Source organism: Tiliqua scincoides, chromosome 3 (genome assembly GCF_035046505.1).
Source record: "Tiliqua scincoides isolate rTilSci1 chromosome 3, rTilSci1.hap2, whole genome shotgun sequence".
NCBI classification, from domain to species: domain Eukaryota; kingdom Metazoa; phylum Chordata; class Lepidosauria; order Squamata; family Scincidae; genus Tiliqua; species Tiliqua scincoides.
The window spans coordinates 239723013-239750980 of record NC_089823.1 but is presented as its reverse complement, the minus strand read 5'-3'; the positions used below and the strand labels follow the sequence as shown (position 1 = coordinate 239750980).

The window sequence follows — 27968 nt, the reverse complement described above, 5'->3', positions numbered from 1 at the left end:
GAAGCTTCTGGCTCCCAACCAGAGGCTGGGGGCTCAGCAGGATTACCAGCCCGCTGCTGATTCTGTGCTGGGAAGAGGAGTGGCGGGCTCCCGAGGCAGCCAGCAAACCCTGCCCCAGCAGGCAGGGCCTGCCACCACCGCAGCTCAGGAACGGTGGACTTGTGCCACGCACTTCCCAAGCTGGCAGCACAGGCCGGGAGGCACTTGGGGTGTCCTTTTTCTTATGAGGGTTGTCCTCTTTCCTGCTCTGCGCAGCCCACTTTGTGCCTCTGGGAAGTTCTGCTGCACAAGCCTCCCACTGCCTGAGGTTGCTTACCCTGCACCATCTCAACACCCCGTCCTACGCCATGCCCCATCCCTCAACTTTCCAGTGGTGCCACCTGCCTCCTGCCCAGTGCATGCTGTCCAGTTCATGTTCCCAGCGTGCTGCGCTTCTGCTTACATCCAACAGAAGCGGCAAAGACCAGGCATGCTGCAGACCCTAGTAAGACAACTCAAGGGAAGATAGGGGGAGGCAGAGCTTCGCATTGCCTGCCCTTTCTGACTTGGTGCTTCATAAGAGAGCTGATCTGGAGCATGGCCATCTCCCCCCCCCTTGGGGGGGTGTTCAATTAAGAAGGCACGTTCCTTTTCACTTTAAGTGCCATGTCAGTGAGTGGAGGGGCGGTGAAGTTCTCCTTCCTCACAGGACTGTTGAGCTTCCAGGGAAGGCTGCTGCCACTCCTCCCACCAGCCACCCTGATACAACCCATGCCCTGTGGCTGGCCGAGGTGATCAGGGCCAGCCTTAGGGAAATCTGACCAATTTTGCCACATTGGGCCCTGTGCCTGGATGGGCCCCCAATGGGGTGGCGAACGGAGTGCCCACAGCCACAGCTGGCAACTCTGTAGCTGATGCTTCAGCATGGGATCTTCCATGTCATGGCACTGTGAGGAGAGCACAGTGAGCGAAGCAGTGCCACCGGATGGCCCTCCCTCTCGCCCACCCCTGGGTCCAACTGGCTCGAAAGCAGCCACCCCGGAAGCAGTTGGTGGTGTCGCCACTGCCGGGTGCTTTGCTGTTGTTCATCCATGGGGGGGACACGGGACACAAATGTTTTGCATTGGGCCTTGCAGTTCCTAAGGCCAGCCCCGACAGTGATAATATCATGTTGTGCACTGTGTGCACTTTGTGACATTACCAGGAGGAGGAAGGGGGTGGGATGCAGAGCAGCAGCCTCTTCACACGGGGCAGAAGCACAAAGCTCATAATTGCTGCTTCCTTTAACAAGAGATGAAACAAGTTGTGCAGGACGAGTCCACCAATGGCACTGTTGCAATATGAAATCTACAGGGGAGCAGCAGACACTGCCCGGGAGGCAGCACATCTCTGAGCACTCTCTGCTGGGAAGCATTTGTGGGAGAAAGAATCATGCAGAGGACGGAGCTCCCAGCCTGGGAAACAGAATGTCAAGGGTTGTGAATGCTTTTTCTTCTTATGTTGGGCATCACCTTGAGCACAGGAAAGTCTGTATAGAAATCTTTTAAACAAACAAAGCAATACTGTGGGCAGTGCAGGGCAAAGTCTCAGACCTTGTCATGTTGTCTTCAGTCGCTCTGTAGGTAGGTGCATTCCAAGTGCACTGGGAGTGGGATTGCGCTGGCTGGCTCAGCCCTTTGACATCCACATGCCAGCTAGCCCTGCCCCCAAACTCTGCACACTGGGGCAAAGGTGAACAGAGAGCTGGATGCACAAAAAGCCCCATTCGCCCCTGTGCCCCAAAACACAGAGCTGGTCTCTCTCTCTCTCACACACACACACATTTCTCATGCATTGGCTTCCACCTTCTGGGGCACTACGTGGCATTAAGAGGTGCTACACCCGCCAAGCGACGCAGTCAGAAAAAATGATAATTACAGTGCTTAGTGGTCCAGTTTACAAGGCAGCATAAGTACCGTCACAAAATCAAAGTGGGAAATGAAGAGAGGGTTTTACTAGCGACTTAGTGAGACGTTCTTCAAGCGTTTGAAGAGTATAATTCTTTCCCTTGGAGAGAGACAACACTGGAATTAGCGAAGCCCCAGGGACTCAGAAGGCCCATGTATCCTGGGCAGGCCAAGTTTTCCCTGCACAGTCTCCCTCCCCTCCCACTACAGGAAATGGCCACCTCTTGGCAGCAGCTCCATAAGCAGAGGATAAACGTTCTTATTCTCTGCATTTTCTTACCTGTCAACAGTGAAATTGTTAAAAAAAACAAGAGTTTCGGCCTCTGCGTCCTCCCCCCCTCCCCACACCTCCCAAGGCTTTCCTTCGTGATGTGCTGCTCTCAGGAGCTGCCACGTTCATCCTGATGTGGCAGTCATCATTCCAGGCACCTCCCTACCATGAGGTGTGGTGAGGTGGTAGCTTCAGGCAGTGGATTTAAGGTGTCATTACAGGCAGTGGAGGAGAGGGAGGGTAGCAGAGGCGTAGCACTCAGGGAGGTTCTCCTGGGCACACCCTGTCCCAAGGAAAGGAGCGCCAGCAGAGCCTGCGGCTGCATCACGTCCAGAGTGGAGGGCTCAGAAATCTATCTATCTATCTATCTATCTATCTATCTATCTATCTATCTATCTATCTATCTATCTATCTATCTATCTATCTCAGCATCAGACCTGAACTTTCTGGCAGTGACCAATGGCCAAGTGATACTGATGAAGGCAAACAGAAAGACCAGGTTCCTGAAGTGGCAGGAGGAAAGGAAGCTGGATAGAAGGAACTTGGACTGGAGAATGGCTCTGTGGCTGCAGCAATCCATAGAGGCAAGTGTGGCTATAAGAACATAAGAACAGCCCCACTGGATCAGGCCATAGGCCCATCTAGTCCAGCTTCCTGTATCTCACAGCAACATGGCAAGAATGACCCTCCAGAAGACCTCAGGGCACAGGGAGATCCATGTGGGGGAAACCTGCTCCCTGTCCTACCACTGTTGTCATCTCCTTCTTCTAGAGTGGGTCAGAAGTGTCAAACATAAGTCCCACAGACTAGATGCAGCCCATGAAAGCTCTTTATCCAGTGCTTGGGCTCTCCCAGGATTACCATCAGCTGCTCTTCACTGTTTTGTTCCGATGAGGTGTAGCTGGTGAAAGGGTGGCCTGTGTGATTATTGGGCTCTCGTATATCTTGAAAGTATGATCAAGGTTTGAATATTTTCTTTTCTGATATTTGCAGGCTAATGAGTTCCTAAATGAGAAAAGGGTGCTTATTTCTGGTCTTGCTTAATTACATCACTTCCTGCTTAATTACATCACTTCCAGCCCTCAGCAGACATCATGAATGCTATTTGTCCCTGTATAAAATGGGCTTGACAACCCTAACTTAGATGGTATTTGAAGACAGTCCCTTCATTCAAGCAATGCCATCTGAGCCAGCAGGATGCTTTATAACCAGTCAGATTTATTGATTCATAGAGCCGGTATTTTGTCTACCAGAAGCTACAGGATCTCATTCTTCCACTTGGGATGTTATACATGCCATGCTACAGCTGAATGTCTGAACCCCCCACCCCCCCGCATTTTGTGCAAGCTGTCACTGGAGACCTGGCTCCAAATCTTTTAACAGTGGCAAAGGAACTGGAAGAATGCCACTCATCCCAGAGTGCAGAATAGTTGGACAGTAACAGGTTAAGAGCAACCACGGAGGTGCTAACTAGTCTCTCACAAATTAGGCACAGGTAAAAAACATGGAGCTTTCTTCCTGAGAAATGTCAGCCTTTTTGCAATCATGCTACTTTGGAGCCTGTACATAAGAACAGCCCCACTGGATCGGCCATAGGCCCATCTAGTCCAGCTTCCTGTATCTCACAGCGGCCCACCAAATGCCCCAGGGAGCACACCAGATAACAAGAGACCTGCAAGGCCTCTTGGGAATTGTAGTTAAGAACACAAGAACAGCCCCACTGGATCAGGCCATAGGCCCATCTAGTCTAGCTTCCTGTATCTCACAGCGGCCCACCAAATGCCCCAGGGAGCACACCAGATAACAAGAAACCTACAAGGCATTCTGGGAATTGTAGTTAAGAACATAAGAACAGCCCCACTGGATCAGGCCATAGGCCCATCTAATCCAGCTTCCTGTATCTCACAGCGGCCCACCAAATGCCCCAGGGAGCACACCAGATAACAAGAGACCTGCAAGGCTTCCTGGGAATTGTAGTTTAAGAACATAAGAGCAGCCCCACCGGATCAGGCCATAGGCCCATCTGGTCCAACTTCCTGTATCTCACAGCGGCCCACCAAATGCCCCAGGGAGCACACCAGATAACAAGAGACCTGCAAGGCTTCCTGGGAATTGTAGTTTAAGAACATAAGAACAGCCCCACTGGATCAGGCCATAGGCCCATCTAGTCCAGCTTCCTGTATCTCACAGCGGCCCACCAAATGCCCCAGGGAGCACACCAGATAACAAGAGACCTGCAAGGCTTCCTGGGAATTGTAGTTTAAGAACATAAGAACAGCCCCACTGGATCAGGCCATAGGCCCATCTAGTCCAACTTCCTGTATCTCACAGCGGCCCACCAAATGCCCCAGGGAGCACGCCAGATAACAAGAGACCTGCAAGGCCTCCTGGGAATTGTAGTTAAGAACACAAGAACAGCCCCACTGGATCAGGCCATAGGCCCATCTAGTCCAGCTTCCTGTATCTCACAGCGGCCCGCCAAATGCCCCAGGGAGCAAACAGGAGACCTGCATCCTGGTGCCCTCCCTTGCATCTGGCATTCTGACATAGCCCAGTTCTAAAATCAGGAGGTTGCGCATACACATCATGTCTTGTAATCCATAATGAACTTTTCCTCCAGAAATTTGTCCAATTCCCTCTTAAAGGCATCTAGGCCAGACGCCATCACTACATCCTGTGGCACAGACCAACCACACGCTGAGTAAAGAAATATTTTGTCTGTCCTAACCCTCCCAACACTCAATTTTAGAGGATGTCCCTGGTTCTGGTGTTATGTGAGATTGTAAAGAGCATCTCTATCCACTTTATCCTTCCAGGGCATAATTTTGTGTGTCTGAATCGTGTCCCCCCTCAAGCGTCTCTTTTCTAGGCTGAAGAGGCCCAAACGTTGTAGCCTTTCCTCATAGGGAAGGTGCCCCAGTCCCGTAATCATCTTAGTCGCTCTCTTTTGCACCTTTTCCATCTCCACTCTGTCTTTTTTGAGATGCGGCGACCAGAACTGGACACAATACTCCAGGTGTGGCCTTACCATCGATTTGTACAATGGCATTACAATATTAGGGCGCAATCCTAACCTCTTATGTCAGTGCTTTCGAGCACTTATGTCACTTTCCAGCACTGACATAAGGGCAATGCAACTCTGAGGTAAGGGAACAAACATTCCCGTACTTTCAGGAGTTCTCTGTGAGTGACATCCAACTGCAGGATGCAGCACACGGCCCACTGGAAAGCAATGACTTAAGGGGTTAGGATTGTGCCCTTTGCTGTCTTATTCTCAAGCCTGTAGTTTGCTGTGTTGTAAAGTATGACAAGAAACAAATAACAGGGGAGGTGCCGTTGCTTGGTGGTGGAGTCCCTACTCTGTATGTAAAAGAAGAGGATCTGTGGAGGCCGTTGGGCAGGTGGAGGTTGTGGGTCCTCCGTGCCAGTCTGCTGCCTGAAGTGGACTCCACAGTGAGCACCACAGTTGTCACCTTGGACCATCGGGGAAGAGAGCCGAGCCCTTGAGGCCTCTGCACTTGGAGGGCCTCGAGTGGCAGGAGTGGGAAAGGCCCTTCCTTGCCCAGAATGGTGGCTATAAAGGTTTGGTGAGGGGACTGAGTGGCCTGGCATGGGAGGAGAAGGGCATCTTCACATGCCCGGCACTTCTGTGCACGTCATCATGGGCGACCAGTGCTTTGATGGGCTGCCCCACATTCTGGAACGGCTTCTTCTCAGAGCCTGGCCAAGGCATCTTTTGCAGACTCCACACGCTTTGCCAGCCCCCGCCTGACAAGGAATGGCAACCTGGAGCTTTTTCCCCACCAGCCAAAACTGGCCACAGCTCCGGAGTGGCGAGTCACAAGGCGCCTCCATTTGTGTGGAGGGTGAAGCCCCTGCTTTGCCTTGCAAGGGCTCAAGACAGAGCTGGCGGAGCGGCTGGGCGTGTGCGCCTGCCCGAGCCGGACTGGCAGGAGCACCCGCATGCTCTGCAGGGGCACATCCAGTAACCTCCGTGAGTCAGGTGCTGCCTGTCACAGGCAATGGGACTGCCTCACTGGATCATTGTTTCAGATCTTGGCTCGGCTGGGTTCTCACTTTTTTAATCAGTCAGAAGCAGGAACGGAAATGCAGACTCCAGCACCAGCCCACAAATTTGGCTCCCAGATGCGTTTTCTCTTTCAACATGACAACTGCTTTCCTCACCCAGGTGATTTGCATTGAAGTCACCATCAAGATGGAACATGCAAGAAGCGGCACAGCCAATTGAGGACTTCCCTGCTTCCCCTTCACAGAAGCCATCCCTGAATCATCCAAGAGTGGGGAGCGACCAGGAGCCCATCAAGGGCAGCTCTCCTCCTTCCCACCAAGCCCCGTTCCTCCTCTCATCACACCCACACACAATCAGGGACCGAAGGTGTCTTGAGCCTTTGCTGCGGCAGAGGAAAAGCAGAGCCCGCCCCACTCAATGTTCTTTCCACACAGCCAAGCTGCTACAGGAACTCTCCTTGCCACTGGCTGAACAGTTCGTCTCTGTCTCTGGATTGCAGGCTTGTCACAAATGAGGTGAAGAGGCTGTCCTGGTTGGTCCCCAGTGCTTAGCACGTCCTGTGCCTGAGAACCAGGGGGCCTCCCAAGTCTTCACATTCCAAAACGCTCCATAGGAAAAGAGTCACTTGCAAGCACTCCTTGAGCTGCACCATCACCACCACCTGGGGCCAAAACACCAGCGCTCAGAATGAAAGGACCAGTTTAACAGCTCTACAAATGCTGAGCTGATTCTGGCCCCTGTGCTGCAAGCCTCTTGCAACCCTCTTGGTGTACCTGTTCCAGTGCAGGGTAGAATGGTACCCTTAGTCGCCCTCTCCCTTATTTGCACCCTTAAAAATTCTGTGCTTGTAATGGCACAGTGCGTAGAGCTACACATTTCAAGTGTCCCACCACCGTTCGGTGAGCATTTCAGTAATAAATAATATCACTTCCCTTTGATTAAGTTGGGTGCAGAAGCCATGTTGCTCCTGCAGTCTAGAACCCACCACCTGGCTTTTGCTGCTAAAAAAGGGTGAAGCTGCTACCAATTGCGATACAGTTGCGATACCAATTGCGAAAAGCTGTACCTTGCGATACAAGGACATCTGCAAGAGGGATCTGAAGGCCTTAGGAGTGGACCTGAACAGGTGGGAAAACCTGGCCTTGAGTGGCCCGCTTGGAGGCAGGCTGTGCAGCATGGCCTTTCCCAGTTGGAAGAGACACTTTGCCAGCAGTCTGAGGCTAAGAGGCAAAGAAGGAAGGCCCATAGCCAGGGAGACAGGCCAGGGACAGACTGCACTTGCTCCAGGTGTGGAAGGGATTGTCACTCCTGAATTGGCCTTTTCAGCCACACTAGACGCTGTTCCAGAACTATCTTTCAGAGCGCGATACCATAGTCTTCCAAGACTGAAGGTTGCCAACATCAGCTACCAATTCCAATAGGGGTCTTCTGGGTAAATATATACTATTAAACAATTAAAGTATGTTCATTGTACATTATCAACATGGTCAGAATGAAAGAGAGACTCAAGGGATGTGAGGAGCCTCCAGCTGGAGGCTGAGAGAGATAGGAGTCCATTTTGTTCACACATTCATTGAGTACTTGGAGGGAACTCTGCACACGGAGTACCCAACATCCCCAACTCTGCACGTGGAGTACCTATACATGTTGGATGCATGCATAGGCACCTTCCACAGGTTCAGCTGAATACGTGGGAGAGACCAGGGCATGCACCATCAGGGATGGGGTGAGCAAGTGCTCTGTGTCCAATGAGCATGTGGAAGAGAACTTTTAGGAGGGCCTCTCAGGCATACCCCAGTGTGAACATCTTGCAGTCCTCTTTCTTCCAGCACTTATCTCCAGACTGCTTGTTCAGCTGCAATGGTGAAGCAATGAACAGCTCCATTCTAACCCAAAGCTGCCTGCTGAGTCAGCGCAGTGGTCCATCTAACCCAGCAGAGTACACTCCAAAAATGGTTGGCAACCTTCAGTCTGGAAAGACTATGGTATAAGCCTACAGCACCCAGTATTCCCAGGCGGTCTCCCATCCAAGTACTAACCAGGCCTGACCCTGCTTAGCTTCCGAGATCAGACAAGATCCACTCCAACTGCAACAGTTAAGCAGTGTTTCAGGGAGTGCCTCTTGCCAGCCCCACCAACTGAGATCTTTGGTTTAACTAGAGAGGCCAGAACTGAGCCCTAGACTATTTTCATGTGAAGCGCAGGTTCCCACCACCACTGAGCTATAGCCGCTCCTGGTGTTTGGGGCCACATGGCATGAAGCGGAAGCACTACACAATCTGAAAGCCTCCCCCCCCCCCGATGTCTTGCAACGCCCTAGAGGATGCTTTGGTTGGGTGGGATGCCCTGAGATTGCATTAACTACATTCCCTGTTTGAAGGCATCACTTGTTAGACCATCTTTGGCAGCTTCTGGCAATCTCACAGGACTGGGTTGTGTCAGGATAAGAATTCTGCACCCATTTGAACATGGAGAAGGATCTCGGCCAGCAAATGCTACTCAGGCTTGGAATTTGGACTCCAGCAGGGTGGGTATTTAGAGCTACATCACCAAGGACAAATCAAGGAGAAACTGGCTTAGAGTGTTGCCTGGAAGTAACCCCTGGAAGCACAATCCTGGTCCTTGGCAGTCCCTGTTGGGACAGCCTTCCCACTGAATCCAGAGGGAATAGCACCACCTGCTGAGCAGCAGAGGGAAGCTGAATTAGAGCAAAGGAGAGCTGCTTTGCCAATCTTATACCCAAAACCCAAGAGAGGCCCGGCCCTCTTGGTGTATGAGCTCATGGCCCGGGGGCATCCTGGTTCTTCTGAAACACCATTGCCTCATCCAGGGAATGATGGGCGGGAAAGATCACCCCACACTTTTGGTTTTCAAACCTCTCTCATTTTTAAATGGTGAATCTCTAACTAACATAAGCCAATTTGTGACCTGCCTGCAGCAAACACTCCTTTGCCGTGGTGGCAGGCGGGTACAGGAGGGAAAGCGCAGAGAACGGGCAATTTTCATAATGGAGGGAGGTGAAAAGTGGTGTGCCCCAAGGATCTGTCCTGGGACCGGTGCATGTCAGCTTGTTCATAAATGACCTGGAGACAGGGATAGGCTGTGAGGTGGCCAAGTTTGCGGATGATACTAAACTTTTCTGGGTGATGAAGACTAGAAGGGATTATGAACAGCTCCAGAAGGATCTCTCTAAAGTTAAACTGAGGGAATGGACAGCAAAATGTCAGGTGCGCTTCAATGTAAGCAAATGTAAAGTGATGCACATTGGAAGGAGAAGTCAAAATTTTGCACATACACTGCTTCTATGGCCCATGTCTGGGCTTCCTGGAGGCAGCTGGCTTGCTGCTGTGGAAATCAGGAAGCTCCATATCTAGGCTAATGGGTTCTGAGCTGTCTGTGACAGATCAGGAAAGAGCTCTTGGGGTGCTGGTGGACAGCTCGAAGGAAGTGTGGACTCAGAGGTAGTGCAGAGGTAGTGAAGAAGGCCAGTTCCATGCTTGGGATAAAACTGCCAATATTATTGATGCCATTGTACGAACCAATGGTAAGGCAACATCCAGTTCTGCTCACCATATCTCAAAAAGAATAGTGGAACGGGAAAAGGTGCAGAAGAGAGCAACCAAAATAATTAGTGAGCTGGGGCACCTCCCTTATGAGGAAAGTCTATACAGCGTTTGGGATCTTCAGTCCAGAAAGGAGAGTAATTTTATCACCCTCCCCATTTTTTGTTTGTAACCAACCCCCTGGTGTGCTTTCTGGTCTATCGTTTACTATTTTTTGCTGGTCGTTCTTCCCCCCACAGCCCGAAAAAACCCTTTTTGAGGAGTTGGGTAGGGATTCAAAATCCCCCCCTCTTTTCGTTCCTTGAAAAGAGATTCTGCTTTCCCCCATCTCACCCCCCTCTATATTTCAATTGTTTCAACCAACGAAGACATAAGAAAAAAATTATTTTAAAACATTAGAAGATAGTTTCTTTCTTATTCCTTATTCAAATTTATATAATAATCCTCAGTCCTCTTCCTCTTCTCCTTCTTCCTGAAAGAAGACACCTGAGACAGGGGATATGACAGACATCGAAAATTAATCAGGGGATGGGTAGAGTGGAGAGAGGGATGTTCTTTTCCCTCTCACACAACACCAGAACCAGGGGACATCCACTAAAATTGAGTGGTAGAAGAGTTTGAACAGACAAAAGGAACTATTTCTTTACCCAGCATGCAATTAGTCTGTGGAACACTTTGCCACAGGATATGGTGATGGCACCTGAAGGCCTAGATGCCTTTCAAAGAGGATTGGACAGATTAATGGAAGAAAAGTCCATAGCAAGTCACAAGCATTATGGATATGTGCAACCTCCTGGTTTTAGAAATAGGCTACCTCAGAATGCCAGGGGCAAGGGAGTGCCAAGAAGGCAACTTGTTGTCTCGGGTGATCTCTGAAGCATCCGGTATGCCACAGAAGGTGGACTAGCCAGGCCCTGGGCCTGATCCATCAGGCCTCTTCTTATACATGTGCTTTACATTGAAAGAGGCCGTTTCAGTCAAGATTGTTCACAGGGAACAGGGCTGGGAAAGAGTGGAGATCTGTTGCTACTTGGAGGCCACAGTGAAGATCTGGCTGGATGGACCTTTGGTCTGGCTCAGCAAGTCAACGACCCACATGCAGATGTGCCTGCTTCCAGCATCCAGGTTTGCAAAGTTCTGAGGCAAAGGCCAGGAGAGGCGGAAAGGCATTAGGGACAGGTGGGTTTCTGGCCGGGGCCTGAAGACAGTAGCCACAGCAGGGTTCAGTGATGCACATGCCCAGGGCCTCCACCGCGGATGGTCCCCAAACCCACATCTCAGCACATCCCATTTGTCTGCTGAGGCTCCTGTTCTAACATTGCCCAGTAAGCATGCTGTAATTTACTAGGCAATGAGGAGGGGAGCAGTAGTCACAATGGTCAGTCCTCCTTCATGGCATCAGCTGTTTTAAAATTCCGGCAGGAATGTGCAGTGGGTGGAGAGGCAGGGGAGGCAGAGCCTCCCCGTCGGAGTCCTTCGAAAAGCATCCAAGCACTCTCAACCTATGCGCATTGCACATGGGTTGAGAGTGCTTGGGCAACTTCCACAGTGGCAGCACTTTTCAAAGGACTCCTGCAGGGAGGTTCTGCCTCCCCCTGCCTCCCCACCCACCACCTGTCCTGAATTCGGGGTGTCCCACCTCCAACACAGCGGTGGGGGCAGGGCAGCTGGGAATAGAGAGCTGCTGCTGCGGTTGCACCCCTCTCTGTTGTCTGGTGAGCCATGGGACACACACTGGGCCACAGAACAGTAGTGGCCACAAAGGAGGTGGAGATTTCTTCTGTCCTTTTGTCTCCTGCTAACATGTGCTGCTGGGGTGAAGGAGAAGCCTCCTTCCAAGGATGGGCAGGGGAAGGGGGATGCTGTTGTGCACACATATAAAGGCGGGCCTCACAACGGCCTGTGCCCAAGGGCCTCACCCAGTTGGTGCCAACACTGCATACCTGAAGGAGAATGTGCCAGGTGTCCATGATGACTGCCCTGGCTCTCCACAGTCAGGGAGCTCACTCTGGACTCTCTTTCCATATGGTACTTGCGCCAAGATTGAGGCAAGAGTGGGCCAAGCACATTCCCCAAAGACCATTCGAGGCGTCCAACTGCCTCGCTCTGACCTGAAGCCGGCCTTCTGCATCCAACAGACCCAGCTGCACCCAGTCACCAATTGTCCATGCATCTGCAGCTGGAAAAACTGACAAGCTCCTGCCACTCTGTGCTGAGCCAGTTGACAGGCAACACGGGTCAGTCCTCGGTCATCCCTGAGATGAGGTGAACTGTTTGACTAAGCTAATCTTCATGGCATTCAAATCTCAGCAGGCGTGCCGAGTGGAGCATTTCCTGCACATTACACGGACAAGATTCTTCTCCCCCCTCTCACCTGAGCGCTGCACAGCCACAAACATTCCAGCAGCTTGGACCCAATCCTTGGCTACCAAGCCAGGGCATGTCAAGGAGGGAAGAGCCTCACTTAGGCATGAGATGGGTGGAGCTCTTGGGGAAATTTGACCTCAAGCCCATTACACTCTCCAGAATGTGGTTGTGTCTTTGCTTCTCCTTTCCCCAGTCATGGGTCGCCAGGATGGCTGTTTTGTGTTTGAGTGTGTGTGTGTGGGGGGGGGGGGGAGCTCTGCATTGCCTTGTCAGAACAGCCACCTGGCCTGGATACACCCATGGTTGGCAACCTTCAGTCTCGAAAGACTATGGTATAAGCCTACAGCACCCGGTATTCCCAGGCGGTCTCCCATCCAAGTACTGACCAGGCCTGACCCTGCTTAGCTTCCGAGATCAAGGTCTAAGCCTACAGCACCCGGTATTCCCAGGCGGTCTCCCATCCAAGTGCTGACCAGGCCTGACCCTGCTTAGCTTCCGAGATCAGATGAGATCACGCACGTGCAGGGTAACAGTTGTCATCTATGTCGCCTCCCATTCTTCACAGTGTCCCTGGTTGCAGCTCATGGGAACTAGAGGCTCAGCAAGCAGTGCTGTCCAAGATGCTCCCTGGAGACCTGCTGCCTTCTCAGAGAGCCTCTGCTCTGCTTGCATCTCCGTGAGTGGTGCAAACAAGGCAGAGGCATCCAAAGCCTTCCGGGCTCTCATCCAGAAGAAGCCACACCCAGTCGCCAGGCCCCTGGCACTGATCCATGTCACATAAGAACATAAGAACATAAGAACAGCCCCACTGGATCAGGCCATAGGCCCATCTAGTCCAGCTTCCTGTATCTCACAGCGGCCCACCAAATGCCCCAGGGAGCACACCAGATAACAAGAGACCTCATCCTGGTGCTCTCCCCTACATCTGGCATTCTGACTTAACCCATTCCTAAAATCAGGAGGTTGCGCATACACATCATGGCTTGTACCCCATAATGGATTTTTCCTCCAGAAACTCGTCCAATCCCCTTTTAAAGGTGTCTAGGCTAGACGCCAGCACCACATCCTGTGGCAAGGAGTTCCACAGACCGACCACACGCTGAGTAAAGAAATATTTTCTTCTGCCTGTCCTAACCCGCCCAACACTCAATTTTAGTGGATGTAACCTGGTTCTGGTATTATGTGAGAGTGTAAAGAGCATCTCCCTATCCACTCTGTCCATCCCCTGCATAATTTTGTATGTCTCAATCATGTCCCCCCTCAAGCGTCTCTTTTCTAGGCTGAAGAGGCCCAAACGCCGTAGCCTTTCCTCATAAGGAAGGTGCCCCAGCCCCGTAATCATCTTAGTCGCTCTCTTTTGCACCTTTTCCTTTCCACTATGTCTTTTTTGAGATGCGGCGACCAGAACTGGACACAATACTCCAGGTGTGGCCTAACCATTGATTTGTACAACGGCATTATAATACCTTCTTCACTGCCGCCGCACATTGGGTCGACACTTTCATCGACCTGTCCACCACCACCCCAAGATCTCTCTCCTGATCTGTCACAGACAGCTCAGAACCCATCAGCCTATATCTAAAGTTTTGATTTTTTGCCCCAATGTGCATGACTTTACACTTACTGACATTGAAGCGCATCTGCCATTTTGCTGCCCATTCTGCCAGTCTGGAGAGATCCTTCTGGAGCTCCTCACAATCACTTCTGGTCTTTACCACTCGGAAAAGTTTGGTGTCATCTGCAAACTTAGCCACTTCACTGCTCAACCCTGTCTCCAGGTCATTTATGAAGAGGTTGAAAAGTACCGGTCCCAGGACAGATCCTTGGGGCACACCGCTTTTCACCTCTCTCCATTGTCACTTTGTTAGCAGCAGGGGCAGGGCCAGAGCCAGGATCAGGGCTGGCCCAAGATCTCCTGGCAACTGAGGCAGCATGCCAACGGTTGCCCTTCTTGGCTCCTCCCACCCCCTGGATTGGAAAAGGAAGAGGGTGCACAGAGGACGTGTGGAGGAGAGGAGAGTGGTGGACTAGAGTATGACACTCCAGCCCTCCCTCCTCCCTCCACGCTTCCTTTTCTAATTCAAGATACAGGAAGTGAAGGAGGAACAGTGGGGTTGAGTGGACAGACAGAAGTCGGCATCCCCTGCCAACCCGCTGCCTCTGCAGCCACTTCAGCTGGCCTCATGGGTGGGTCGGCCCCAGTCACCATGCTGAGGGCCCTGAGGCACGCAATGTCCTGGGCCTCTTCTGGGGGCCCTCCCTGCCCAGTGAAAACACACTGGGCACTACAGTTGTCTTTGGGCCTGAGGGTCCAGGGGTCGGCCTGGCCAGCTGGGCCTTCTGCTGACTATGTGCCTTAACCAGTACCCACCTTGGCCCATTCCTGATGCTGCCCCCGAATAATGATGCCTCTCCAGCATCATTTGATTGCAGTCTTCGCTCCTGTTAAAACCAAGGGGTACTGAAGTCACAGCCAGCGTCACTCCAGGCCTCTCTTCCAGCTCAGGACACCGAAAAGCCCTTGCTGGAGGATGCAGCTTGGGGGAACCCGGCACACACTGGCAACATGGGCCCTGGTCGAGCCCAGTAAATAGCGTTTTTTCCTTTGCCTTTCCCACTTTTAGACATGGATTACTTCTCACATCAGTCTGAAAGTGCTGCAGAAATTAATGTCTTCAGGGCTTTGGAAAGACTGAGATACTTATGACCCTGGCCTACCTACCAAGAGGACACTTGACTGCTGCACCAGCTGAACTGGGGGCCTTCCACCATGGATTAAAGAAGCCTTGCTGGGAAGCAAGCATCTCTTTCTGGGAAGGTCTGCAGCAAGGTAAGAATATCAGGATACAGCAGTTCAGTGCAGGTCAAAGATCTCGCTAGCCAAGAAGCCTCTTTTCCACAATGACCAAGCAGACATCTCCAGGAAGCCCAAACTTGGACAACTGCCGTCATCTAGCAAGTGGTATTCAGAGATACAGAGTGCAGGAAGCCCAAAGGACTCCATGGAGTTTACTTCTGAGTAAGAACTTTATGGATTTTGGCCACAATCATAACCCACTCTCCAGCACTGACATAAGGACAATGCAACTCTGAGGCAAGGGAACAAACATTGCCTTACCTTGAAGAGGCCTCCATGACTGCCCCCCAACTGCAGAATGCAGCACATGCCCCACTGGCACAGCTATCCCAGTGCTGGAAAGCTGGTTAAGATTGCGCCCTTCATTGTTGGATTGTAGCGACTGTGTTGCAGTAGGGAGCAGTGAACAGTTACCTACCCATCTATGTCTCCCTTGGACAGCACTTTTGTTTTGTTTTCCTCCTCACTCTTTCTTTTCCTCTCTCTTTTCAATCTCCCCTTTATGTTGCCGTTCTAAAACTGTCTCTTTTCAAAAACTGAAGACTTGTGTGACAATTCCCAAGTCAAGAAACGAGTCAGGGAAGGAAGGAGGCCTGCACCAGCTCAGTCAGCTTGCATCATTTCAGGAGGTTTCTGTGCCTCCCCTCAGGAGTTTCTTTTTGGTTTTTTTGTGTTGCTTTAAGAAAAAAATTTCAAAGCACAGCAGACACGGAAACCCTTAATATGGTCAACAAAGTGGTAAAGTGGGGTGAGAAGAAGGAAGTCAAGGAACTGGCATGATGCACGCGAAGGATAGAGTAGATCGCAAGATTCTCTTTACACTCTCACATAACACCAGAACCAGGGGACCTCCACTGAAATTGAGTGTAGGGAGAGTTAGGACAGACAGAATAAATTATTTCTTTACTGAGCGTGTGGTTGGTCTGTGGAACTCCTTGCCACAGGACGTGGTGATGGCATCTGGATGCCTTTAAAAGGGGCTTGGACAAGTTTCTGGAGGAAAAATCCATTACGGGTTACAAGCCATGATGTGTATGTGCAACCTCCTGATTTTAGAAATGGGCTATGTCAGATGCAAGGGAGGGCACCAGGATGCAGGTCTCTTATTATCTGGTGTGCTCCCTGGGCATTTGGTGGGCCACTGTGAGATACAGGAAGCTGGACTAGATGGGCCTATGGCCTGATCCAGTAGGGCTGTTCTTATGTTCTTAAACTACAATTCCCAGGAGGCCTTGCAGGTCTCTTGTTATCTGGTGTGCTCCCTGGGGCATTTGGTGGGCCACTGTGAGATACAGGAAGCTGGACTAGATGGGCCTATGGCCTGATCCAGTGGGGCTGTTCTTATGGAAGTGGGGTGGTGCCTCCGGAGAGTGGGTGGTTCTCCACTCTCCTCTTTCAGAACACAGAGCAACCAGGCAAGGGGGGAGATGCGGGGGCGAATGGGGTCTCGGCAAGGTGGCGGCGAGGAGGCAGGTGAGAGAACTGGGGCCCACTCACTGCCCACGACAGCCTCCCTCACCTCATATCACAGACAGGACAGGCCCCAATGGAGTCCTCTGAAAAGCGCTGCTGCCGTGTAAGGTGTGCAAGAAAACCATGAGCAGAGCATGTGAGTTGAGAATGCTTGGGCACCTTACATGGCAGGGTTGCTATTTGAAGGACTCTGGTGGGGAGGTTCTGCCTCACCTGCCTCCCCATTCACCACACATCCCTGGAGTCTGGTATCTTTTGTTAGACAGTACATCTTATTGTTAATCATTTTATACTGAGAGTGGCAGAGCAAGATAAAATAGTGTGGACAGTCATCATGTGGATCAGCGGAAGCCTTTTAGATACGTGGCTGGGGATTTTGATGAATGAACCTCTGACTGGGCAGCAGCAACCCACACTATGCAAAGAACTCAGCATTTCTCCAGGAGCAACTATTGGACATTTTTCCAGGTAAGTCCTCACCCAAGTGCTGCATGGAACTGATTTTTGAGAAGTCTCAGGGCACATCGGTTTCAGCGCCTCATTCTGGAGTAGGTCTTCATAAGAACATAAGAACAGCCCCACTGGATCAGGCCATAGGCCCATCTAGTCCAGCTTCCTGTATCTCACAGCGGCCCGCAAAATGCCCCAGGGAGCGTGCCAGATAACAAGACACCTGCAAGGCCTCCTGGGAATTGTAGTTAAGAACATAAGAACAGCCCCGCTGGATCAGGCCATAGGCCCATCTAGTCCAGCTTCCTGTATCTCACAGTGGCCCACCAAATGCCCCAGGGAGCACACCAGATAACAAGAGACCTCATCCTGGTGCCCTCCCTTGCATCTGGCATTCTGACATAACCCATTTCTAAAATCAGGAGGCTGTGCATACACATCATGGCTTGTACCCCATAATGGATTTTTCCTCCAGAAACTTGTCCAATCCCCTTATAAAGGCATCCAGGCCAGACGCCATCACCACATCCTGTGGCAAGGAGTTCCACAGACCAACCACATGCTGAGTAAAGAAATATTTTCTTCTGTCTGACCTAACCCTCCCAACACTCAATTTTAGTGGATGTCCCCTGGTTCTGGTGTTATGTGAGAGTGTAAAGAGCATCTCTCAATCCACTTTATCCTTCCCATGCATAACTGTGTATGTCTCAATCATGTCCCCCCTCAGGCGTTTCTTTTCTAGGCTGAAGAGGCCCAAATGCTGTAGCCTTTCCTCATAAGGAAGGTGCCCCAGCCCAGTAATAATCTTAGTCGCTCTCTTTTGTACCTTTTCCATTTCCACTATGTCCTTTTTGAGATGTGGTGACCAGAACTGGACACAATGCTCCAGGCATGGCCTTACCATCCATTTGTACAACGGCATGATAATATTAGCTGTTTTGTTCTCAATACCTTTCCTAATGATCCCAAGCATAGAATTGGCCTTCTTCACGGCTGCCGCACATTGGGTCGACACCTTCATCGACCTGTCCACCACCACCCCAAGATCTCTCTCCTGATCTGTCACAGACAGCTCAGAACCCATCAGCCTATATGTGAAGTTTTGATTTTTTTGCCCCAATGTGCATGACTTTACACCTACTTACATTGAAACACATCTGTCATTTTGCTGCCCATTCTGCCAGTTTGGAGAGATCCCTCTGGAGCTCCTCACAATCTCTTCTGGTCTTCACCACTCGGAAAAGTTTGGTGTCTTTCTGCAAACTTAGCCACCTCATTGCTCACCCCTGTCTCCAGGTCATTTATGAAGTTGAAAAGCACCGGTTGCAGGACAGATCCTTGGGGCACACCAATTTTCACTTCTCTCCATTGTGAAAATTGCCCATTGACACCCATTCTCTGTTTCCTTCATTCTGTCAAGGCCTGAACACATCAGCAATGTCTTATGTAGTGGTTAGAATTAAATCCAGTATCTGATTCTAGATTTCCAAAAAGCTATCTATTAGACTAGGCAGGCCCGAGAAGCTGGAAAGGGCTTTGTGAAACAATGCCCTTGCCATAAGGATCCATTGTATGAAACTCAGACACAGGAAAGCCTGGAATGCAAAAGCAGCTGGCTAAAGATGGAGGGCTTGGCAAGAATTTCCCACTGAATCTGAAAATCCTTTTTCACATTCGCTTCTTCTCTTTCTGGTCCGAGTTTATTATAAGACTGATCCTACTCTTCAAAAGTATTTTCAAAATCTTACATTCCACCCATCAAGAAAAGGTTTTACAAGGCTGAGGTTCCAAAACTACCTTCTGCTTACCTAGATGGCAAGTTCGCTAAAATCCCTCCGGACTTGAGGCTGCTTTAGGGAGACATGGAAAAGGCACCTGTCACTACCTCTTGTCTTGACCCTTGCAAAAGCTCCCAGAGAAAGATTCTTGTCCACTCTCTTGACCTGTCCTGGAATAGCAGCTTTTGGAAAAATAATTTTTTTTAAAGCTGTTTTTTTTTAATTTGGAAAAACAGTCCACTTACCAAACTTTGTTATTTGCTGTTAAAAGCAAAGAAAAAACATTTGCAATCAAATGACTCTCCTGTATTGTAGCTACTCTGTTCAAAGCTGAGCTGTAAAAGCAGTTCTGCTATTTCAGCCCTAATGTTGCCTTTATGGTCAACACACAAGGATGGTTTTTGCATTTGTTTCAATTCACTTTGTTTGGGATGACCTATGATTTCAAACAAATAAAATCTGAACTGAATGAGTCTCATGAGCAAGGGAGAAAAACGTATCTGGAAGGCAGCCTGGCCTTTCTTGAAAGAAGGGAAAAAAAGAACAGCCATTGAAAAGTAGGAGGTCCTGGATGTTGGAAACAAGGAGATGGAGGGCTGTTAAACGGCTGGAATTTGAGCCTTGTTCAGACTTGCCGGCTCCATTCGAAGGCAGCCATTCATAAGATCCTTAGTAATTATTTTCTTAAGGAGCTTGTATTATGATGATGATCTTTTTGTATTTATTTTTAAAAGCAAGCCTCATGATACCTCTAACAGGATATAATTACCGCAGAGGATATCACCCTAAACCTAGAAAACGTTGAGAGAGGAATCTGGGAGAGGCTGCTCCATTGTATGGAAGCCTCACTCCTTCTTGCTGGCTGCACTCATCTGACCCATAGCCAAATATTCGCAGAAGGAGGTTTGGTGGCCCTGGCCAGTCTTCCTAGGAGGGTTCTTGAAGATGGTGGGTGAGTGGGTCAAAAACCCAGGCACGCATCAGTTGCCAAAACAGCTGCCAGAACCCACAGTTGCACCCCCTTCTTTTCCTTCTGGGATCAGCAATCAACAATCAGATTTGGCCCAGGGGTCCCAGTAGCTAATCCCTAAAGAGCAGCTATAACTAATTACCCAGTTCAATCCCCCCCATTATCAATGATGCAGCCACACACACAGAGCATGCACTGCATCCAATGGGGGAGGCATGGAGATCAGGAGGCCTGCCAGATGTAAGTAGAAATTTTTGTTTGTTTGTTTACCTCTGTGTAGGCCTCTGCTGGTGGCCTATGAGTCTCCCTGCATCTGTACCAGCTATATAGCTGATGTAAGTCTGAGGAGAGGAAAGCAGCAGTCAGGGTGAACAAGTGTCCTCTTTTTCCAGGACATGTCCTCTTTTTTAGCCTCATGTCCTGGAAAATAACTTAAATGTCCTCCTTTCCCCTCTGAGCGAGGCTCCTGCAGGCAGCAGATAGTCTTCTTGCAATTAATAAATCATATGTAATAAATTATATGTAATAGAGTTTTAAATTTAATAATAAGTAATATAGTGCATTTTTACAGGCCTGATCCCTCCATGAACTGCTGTTTTATGCTCTTTTTATTCTGACTTTTATCTGACTACTGTTTTTATGGTTTCTGTTAATGTGTTTTTAATATGTTTTTATCTGTTTGTTAAATTATGTTTTAATTTGTTTTTAATAAATTGTATTTCTAAATAATAAATAAATAAATTTGCCCTGGGTCCCTTTAGCGAGAAGGGCGGGATAGAAATAAAGTTTATTATTATTATTATTATTATTATTATTATTATTATAGTGTTTAAATTAACCACATGAAATCAATATATGAGTGCTTTTAGTTTTTATTTTGTCGTGCCCTACATTTTTCTTGGATGTCCTACATTTTGGGGTGCCTGGCCTATTTTGCGCTTATGATATCTGGTCACCCTGGGCAGGGTGGGTTGAAAAAGAGGGGGAAGGGATCCTGCTGCATGATATGGCCCCCAAGATCCATCCCCTCCCTCCTTCTCCCTGCCCATGACATGCCCCAACCATCAACTTACCCAGTGACAGTCGTGCTGTGCCCCGTGCTGTTCTGGCAGCAGCCTGAAAGCACACAGCAGCAGCCAAGGTAGCACCTATGGAAAGGGCCTTGTACTGCCAGAACACGAGTTCCAGCAGCACAAGGCCCAGATCAGACTGACCCTAAAGTAAATGCAAAAGTCAAAAGACTCCAGAGCCAGCCCAAGCCTTCCTGCTGCCTGAGGTGGGATGCCAAATGCCTTCCCCTCTCTCACCCAGGGCACACCAGCTGGCTCTGCTGTCTCCACCATCACTCCTTGTCGTCCCACCCCCAGGTTCAAAGAGGAAGAGAGCAGAAGAGGAAGTACGGAAGAAAAGAGAACCAGAGACCCTGCTCTGGGTTCACAAAATGCAGCAGGCTGAAGGCACCGCACTCAACCACAGGAAGCAAGATGACCGGATCTTACCTCTCCAAAGACTTCTCTGGAAAAGTGAAGGAACCCAGGCAGACACGGTCGATGTAGCTGAGGGGGACCTTCTGGACTTGGAGGCATTTCAGCATGATGAAGTCATATTTGCAGATGAGGAGGGCAAGGTCCGTAATCACCAGAACACGCTCCCGCTCATTGTTCCAATGATCTATCCTGGAATGGGGCAGAGAGAGGACAAGCATTAACACCATCCTTTACAAGCAGCAAGGTAGATATGGGCCTTGGGGGGGGGGGGAAGCACTCAGTGCTTGCAGCCAGAAGGTCCCAAACTCCGCCCCCAGCATCTCCAGCTGAAAGGTGGGAAAGACCTCTGTCTCCAGGACAGCTGCTGCTGGGCGGGGGGGGGGGGGGGAGAGAGCAGTTCTGGACCCAAGAAACCAATGGTCTGAATTCAGCAAAAAGCAGCTTCTCATAGCAAGGGGTGACACATGCTTTGCACCACTGGAAGGCCTCAGGCTCACTCCCCGGCACCTCCAGGGAAAACAGGGGTCGCAGGTGGTCAGGCCGGGACGGCCTCCCTGTGCCTGAGATCTGGACAGCCAGTGCCAGTTGGAGGAGCGTGCCAAGGGCAACTGGTACTGGGCACTGGATCATCAGTGGTCCCGCCCAGAAGGAGGCTGCTTCATGTCTCCACTAGACTTGAAGTCTCCATGGAAATCAAATCTCGCCACAACATATTTCTCAAGTTGACCTAGTCAAAGGGAACTTTCATTCCAAATAATCATAATAGATACAGATAAGTGGAATATTTTAGCTAACCCCATGGTTTCCCCTCTGTCACTGGCACTCCTGGCCCCTGTGCCACCCAGAGTCAAGACCTCGGGGTGCCACTCCCTGAGTGTCATCCTCCCCCTGCCATCTGGAAGCCTTTTGCTTTTCTACCAAAAGCCGGAAGTAACTATTTTTGGCCTTCCGGAGCCCTCCGAAGGGGCTTTAAAGGGCCAAAAACTGGAAGTGAGTTTCAGTTAAAGACCCTCTGAGAAAGGTGGCGCTGCCCCGGAGGTGTGGCGATTTGGGGCATTTGCCCCCCCTGCCTCCCTAGGAATGCCACTGCCCTCTTTTGAAATTCAGGCTGTAAAATCTCAGGGGCCAGATCTGTGCAAAGAGCCACATGCACTGAAACAGTTCAACAAATCAGGGGGAGATGGTGGGGCACACCAGGAGATGGTCTTGGGGGACCCACTCCTTATTTCCCTCCACTTTGAAAACTGCCCAGCTCTACTCTCTGTCTCATTCTGTTCTTTAACCATTCCTAAAAGGTCCCAAGTGCTCATCCATGACTGCTAAGTTGCTTCAAGAACCATTGAAGAAGGCAGGACACACACACACACACACACACACACACACACACACACACACACAGAGGATGTTTGTCAGGCTCCCTCTCTGACAACTTTCAGGCTGAAGACCTTCCCATTTGAAACAGATTTTAACATCCCTTCTATCTTGATTTACATTTTAGTTTTTTTTTAAGTTTGTAATTTTTATTGTTTATTCCTCACTGATGAAAGTGGCTCGATCAGTTCATAAAGTAAACAAGAGTTGTTTTTTAAACTAAATTCTACATTTGCAAGATTTGGAGGTCTTTGTTGCTTTCTTTGCCGCTCAGAGGCAAAGGGCACGGATTTCAACCTAGCTTTGCATGTTCCTGTTGAGGCTGCATAACATCCACTTGTATTTCTGTGAAGGAATTCGCAGTGTGCCCACCAGGTGGCAGTGCAGAGAGGAGGACTGGAAAGGGCCAGGTCTACAAAGTGATCAGCCTTGTCAGATTACATGCCCAGCATCTATTTCCCATTTGACATCTCATTCCACAGGACTGTCTGAAGCCAGGTGGACCGCAGAGAAAGCGACACCTCCTGAAGTGTCCCAACAGCTGGTGAGCTGCCTGTTGAAAAAGGCGACTCATCAATCAAGGCCACCACACCACTGAGGAATCTTGCAGGGTTTTAATCAGGAGAGAATTTTCTGGATTCTTTTGTTTCATTTAATTATGCACCCACCTCCATCAACATACACAGCTCTTCACAGAGTACATAAGAAATAGGTCCCTGCCTAAGTGAATTCACAATCTCTCTTTGGACAGAATGTTGTATAGGAGGAGAGAGGAGAATAACAAGGGAGGATAAGAGATGCAGTGGGCAGATGGAGCAGTCCAGCAGGACACCATTTACTCAGGCACAGGTTCAAGCTCCAAGGAGCTCATACCCTAAAAGCAGACTGTGTGCATGCAGATAAGGAAGGCAGTTGATCAGTGAGCCTTAAGCACCACTGCAGGGCTTCTCCTCCTAGCTCCTGATGTCCGAGATGTTTGACAGATCAGAGAGGACTCAGCGTGCCACAGCCCCCATTGCTCATCACCAAAAATGAAGGAGACCTGGTGCAGTGGGCAGAACTGGCCTTGGCTCTTAGAAAGACACATTCAAATCTCTGCCCCACCCTCTTTAGCCAGGAAGCTCACCAGAAGGGCAGTGGCACAAGTGAAGCACCCTTCGCAGGCCACTGTTGAGGATGAACACGCAGAGTGGTCATGTTTTGACTGAAAACAACTGACAAGGCGGCACCCAGAAGACTGAGAGTAAAGGCAGGCAGGCCACTCTCCACCAGGCTGAGGAGGAGCCAAGGCAGAAGTGTGAGGGGCTCTCGGACATGCAAGAACCTCCAGGTCTCTGTGCAGGTGTGAGGCTGCCCAATTTCTTGCATGCTGAGGTCCCAGAATGTGGTCTCCCTATGAAGCTGACTCAGGTTCTGCTTTTGATGCCTCTGTGACACTTTCTAGCCCACTCTTGTCTGCTAGGGGTATTTCCTGAGATCCTTGGGACTGGAGGTGCTGCCAGGACCTTCCTTACACACATGCACGTTCTGCTGCCACTCAGCTCCAGCCTCCCCTCCAATGCAGACTGCACTCGGAGCACCTCCTCCCTCTTCTGCCACTTCGAGTGCTGGACACTCCACTGTGTCTCTTTGGGGGGGGGAAGCTGAACTGCAGGGTTCTAGGGGAAGGGGGACCACCTCTTTGAGAATCTTTTCCCTCTTCCCAGGAATTGCTTCTGTGTCTCTCCAGCAACATCACTGTCCTGGCTCACTTCCAAGCCGTCTGGGACTTCCAGGTGGACCTTGCCCTGGGTCAAGGGAACAACGTCGCCTTGGTGTTGTAAAGAGGGCACCTTACACCTTCCTTCCCAGGCCAGTCACCTGCTGCCTCCAGAGCAGGATGGCTGCTCACCCAGGACCTTCTCGTGGCTCAACTGCCCTCTACCTTTTTCCTCCTCCTGGTCAGGGACCGCACTTGTGCATCTGGGAGCCTTGGCAGAAACCTCCAGACAGGTTTTTCCAAGTACTGCAGCTGCTACAAATATTACTGTGAAAGCTGAAGGGATGTCCCATGCTTGGCATTCTGTTCTCTCTTGTCAGGGAAAGTTCCAGCTGGCCAAGGGGACTAGCTGCCTAGTGGTTAGTACACATGGACCCCTTCCTGATTTCTGCTTTTCCTTTTCATGGGGGCCAGCAGAAAGGGGAAGAAACTGGTAATTCTCTCCACTACCACCACCCCAGGCTAAAGAGCCCAGGCAGAGGGAGAGTTGTCTGGGAAAACCTCTGCCTCAGGATACCATAGAACCCCAGAAGTTCTTATTGAAAAACAACACCACAGTCGCAAATGTGAGAATGATCAGACATGACAACCAACTGCCTGACCCATCAACATGAGCTAGGTAAGCAAAAGTCCAAAGACAGTGGCTTTATTAAGAATCCAGAAGAATTAAACCAAATAGGAAGAAGGAGGGGCAGAAACGAGTATAAGCAGAATGATGACAAATGCCTGAACTCAGCTGGATGACACCAGGAAAAAGCCTGGCAAAATAAATACAGCAGCTAGAAATGCCCAGGGGTTGGGGGGGGGGGGTACTCAAATCAAAGCACACAAACTCTCAGTATGTAGCAAAACAGCAGTGTTCACATGCAGGCTTGGACTGGAAAAGAGTAAACAAAGCAAAACTAACTCTTGAATGTGTCTAGCTGGGATTATAGTTCCCATCACAAACTATGCAAATTGACCCAAGACCACATCCCTGCATTTACTTAAATGGATGCCCAGGAATCTATACTGCACGAGATACCATGACAGACTTGGCAGAATTTAAGTAACCTGTACTTGAATTTAAACCCTAGGTTTGATGATGTCATTAAATAACCTAGGTGTGATTATTCCTGATTGGAGGAGGAGAACCTGTGTGTCTTTGGAACTCCTTGCCACAGGATGTGGTGACGGCATCTGGCCTGGATACCTTTAAAATGGGATTGGACAGATTTCTGGAGGAAAAATCCATCATGGATTACAAGCCATGATGCGTATGTGCAACCTCCTGATTTTAGAAATAGGCTCTGTCAGATGCAAGGGAGGGCACCGGGATGCAGGTCTCTTGTTATCTGGTGTGCTCCCTGGTGCATTTGGTGGGCCATTTTGGGACACGGGAAGCTGGACTAGATGGGCCTATGGCCTGATCCAGCAGGGCTGTTCTTATGTTCTTAACCCACCTGGCTTCTCCATCTCACCTCTTTTCCTAGATAGCCTGGGTTGGTGGCCCAATTGGTGGGCACATGCCAACCCCTATAAGAGTGCAGTCACTCCAGACAGGGAGAAGAGCCAGAAGAATCCACAAAGGGACATGGTTGACTGGTAATGGCGTTTCAAGCAAAGGACAAAGGCTGCAGCAACACTTTTAGGCTGCAGAACTTGCACAAGAGCTCCTGGGAAGCTGTCCAAAAATAAGGCCTTAACTAGGCCAAAAGGGGGCAGGAGAATAGGGCACTCATCACATCCCCTCCCCCTATAGGAAAGTTCTGAGCAGAAAACAAGAACTTGGATGAGAATTCCCTCCAAACCGATAATCCAGCTGCAGCAAAGGAGACTACACCTGGCCAGAGGAAAGGGAGTTTGGATACTCCTGACCTGGCACAACATGGTTGTGATGGCTGGATCTGAAACTTCTGGGCAGTGACTCTAAAGGATAAAGGAAAGAGAGTGATCCAGTGCTGAGAGGTGGAACAGTTTGAATAGTAAACACATCCCCAGAGGGGCTTACTCAGTCAGCAGCCAGAAGCCGTGGGCTGTTTCTCCCATGTTCGTGAGCACGTGGGCCTGCAGGTCGTCCATGGCCTGGTCAAATGCTCCTGGCTAAAGAAGGGAGCAGAGGTCAGACCAAACAAACTAGGACAGAGCAAGGAGTCTGCTTGGCCTTTCCTTCAGCCCACCTCCCACCCAGATCCTTTTTCTGCTGATGTGCATGGACATGGGCAGCACCAAAGAAGGACCCCAGCTTGAACTTGCTGCTTCCATCTTGGGGAAAAGACTGGCTCTCCTTCATCAGGAAGAGGTAAAAATGCCCTCCATGGCTACAGTGTCATGGTCTGGTGCTACACAGACCCTGGATGGGATACCATCCACTCTTAGCGATGCCTCGACTGTTCAGAGAGACTGAGTTTGTATTCCTGTTTAGTAGATTTAAAATGCACTGAGGAACCACAGTTTTAAAGTAGACCGTGCAAGACTGAAGCCAGCTCCACCCCCCAACATAGGAAGAAAGTAGGAAAAGGGCCTGTTCTCCCTCTCCTTTGGTTTTCTCCTCTTCCCAGTGCCCCGCTGGCCCTGATCTCAGTGGGGCGGACTCACCCTTGTGGCAAAATATTTCCTTGCGTCAAATGGGTCGGCAGCCGGGCGGGGGTAGAGAATGGATTTGGACACTGGGGGTGGAGGAGTGGCTGGCTTAGTTTCCGGAGACTTTCCAAGGTCAGACGTCCCTCCTGGGTTCCTCTCTTCCTTTTGCATTTCCACTGTCTGGAACTCAAAGTCATTTACACCACCTGACATCTCAGAGGCCTGAAAGGCAAACACAAGGAGCCCCAGCAATCAGTTTGGTCTTCTTCTGCCTCTTCCCTTTAGACCAGGGGTGCTCAATAGGTGGATCGCGATCTACCGGTAGATCGCGAGGCAAAATGAGTAGATCGTGGAGTGCCGACCCCCCCTTCAGGTGCCTCTGGGAGGAAACGCCGGGAGTAAGGCCCATTGTACTCAATGGGGCTTACTCCCAGGTAAGTGTGGCTAGGATTGCAGCCTCACAGCCTAATCCTAGGCATGTCTACTCAGGAGTAAGTCCTGTTATACTCAGTGGGGCTCAAGGTACACCAACATACATTGTACACATAAATGTTATATGTTATGATGGTGCGAACATTGTAAAAAAAAACTCTGGTAGATCTCCAGGCCTTGCTGGGTTTCAAAGTAGCTCTCGAGCCAAAAAAGTGTGAGCACCCCTGCTTTAGAAGGTGCACTTTTGGACAAGTTGCCCTAAACGTTCTCTTTGGGCGCATCTTAGACTGAATCAAGGAATGTATTCAGGCACATTTAGGCACATAGAAAGCCAGTCACATGAGCTCTGTAGCTCCAGCCCTGCTCAGGCATCGCAGTGAAGGTGCTGATCCAGCCTTCTCAATTTTGAATTTGACTCACTGGTGGAACCAACACTGAACGTGTTTGCAGGGTTTCTTTTTTAATTACAATCTGACATCTTGGATTTTTTAAGCAGAAAGATGCTCCAAATCCTTATGCAGAAATCCTAACCCCGTGCACTGTAACTGCAGCAGGGTGAACTGAACTCCCAAACTGAACTCCGCACAGTCACTTCCAGGAGTGATGCAACCCAGAGGTCGAGAGAAGACCTGATGATGTCATCCCCGGCAACTGGCCCCTTTGCCTGAAAAAG

At 50.1% G+C, this 27968-nt stretch overlaps 1 protein-coding gene across 1 annotated transcript in view; it reads right to left on the bottom strand.

The window, feature by feature from the left end:
• The window catches only part of TPRG1 (tumor protein p63 regulated 1), a 38661-nt gene extending 11585 nt beyond the window's left edge, over positions 1 to 27076 (bottom strand). The window contains exons 1-3 of the mRNA XM_066621583.1: positions 26879 to 27076; positions 26292 to 26383; positions 21184 to 21360 (exon numbers count right to left, since the gene is read on the bottom strand). Of these exons, the coding sequence (XP_066477680.1) occupies positions 21184 to 21360; positions 26292 to 26383; positions 26879 to 27076 (467 nt within the window). The remainder of the gene's footprint in view (positions 1 to 21183; positions 21361 to 26291; positions 26384 to 26878) is intronic.
• Positions 27077 to 27968: the final 892 nt, after the last annotated feature.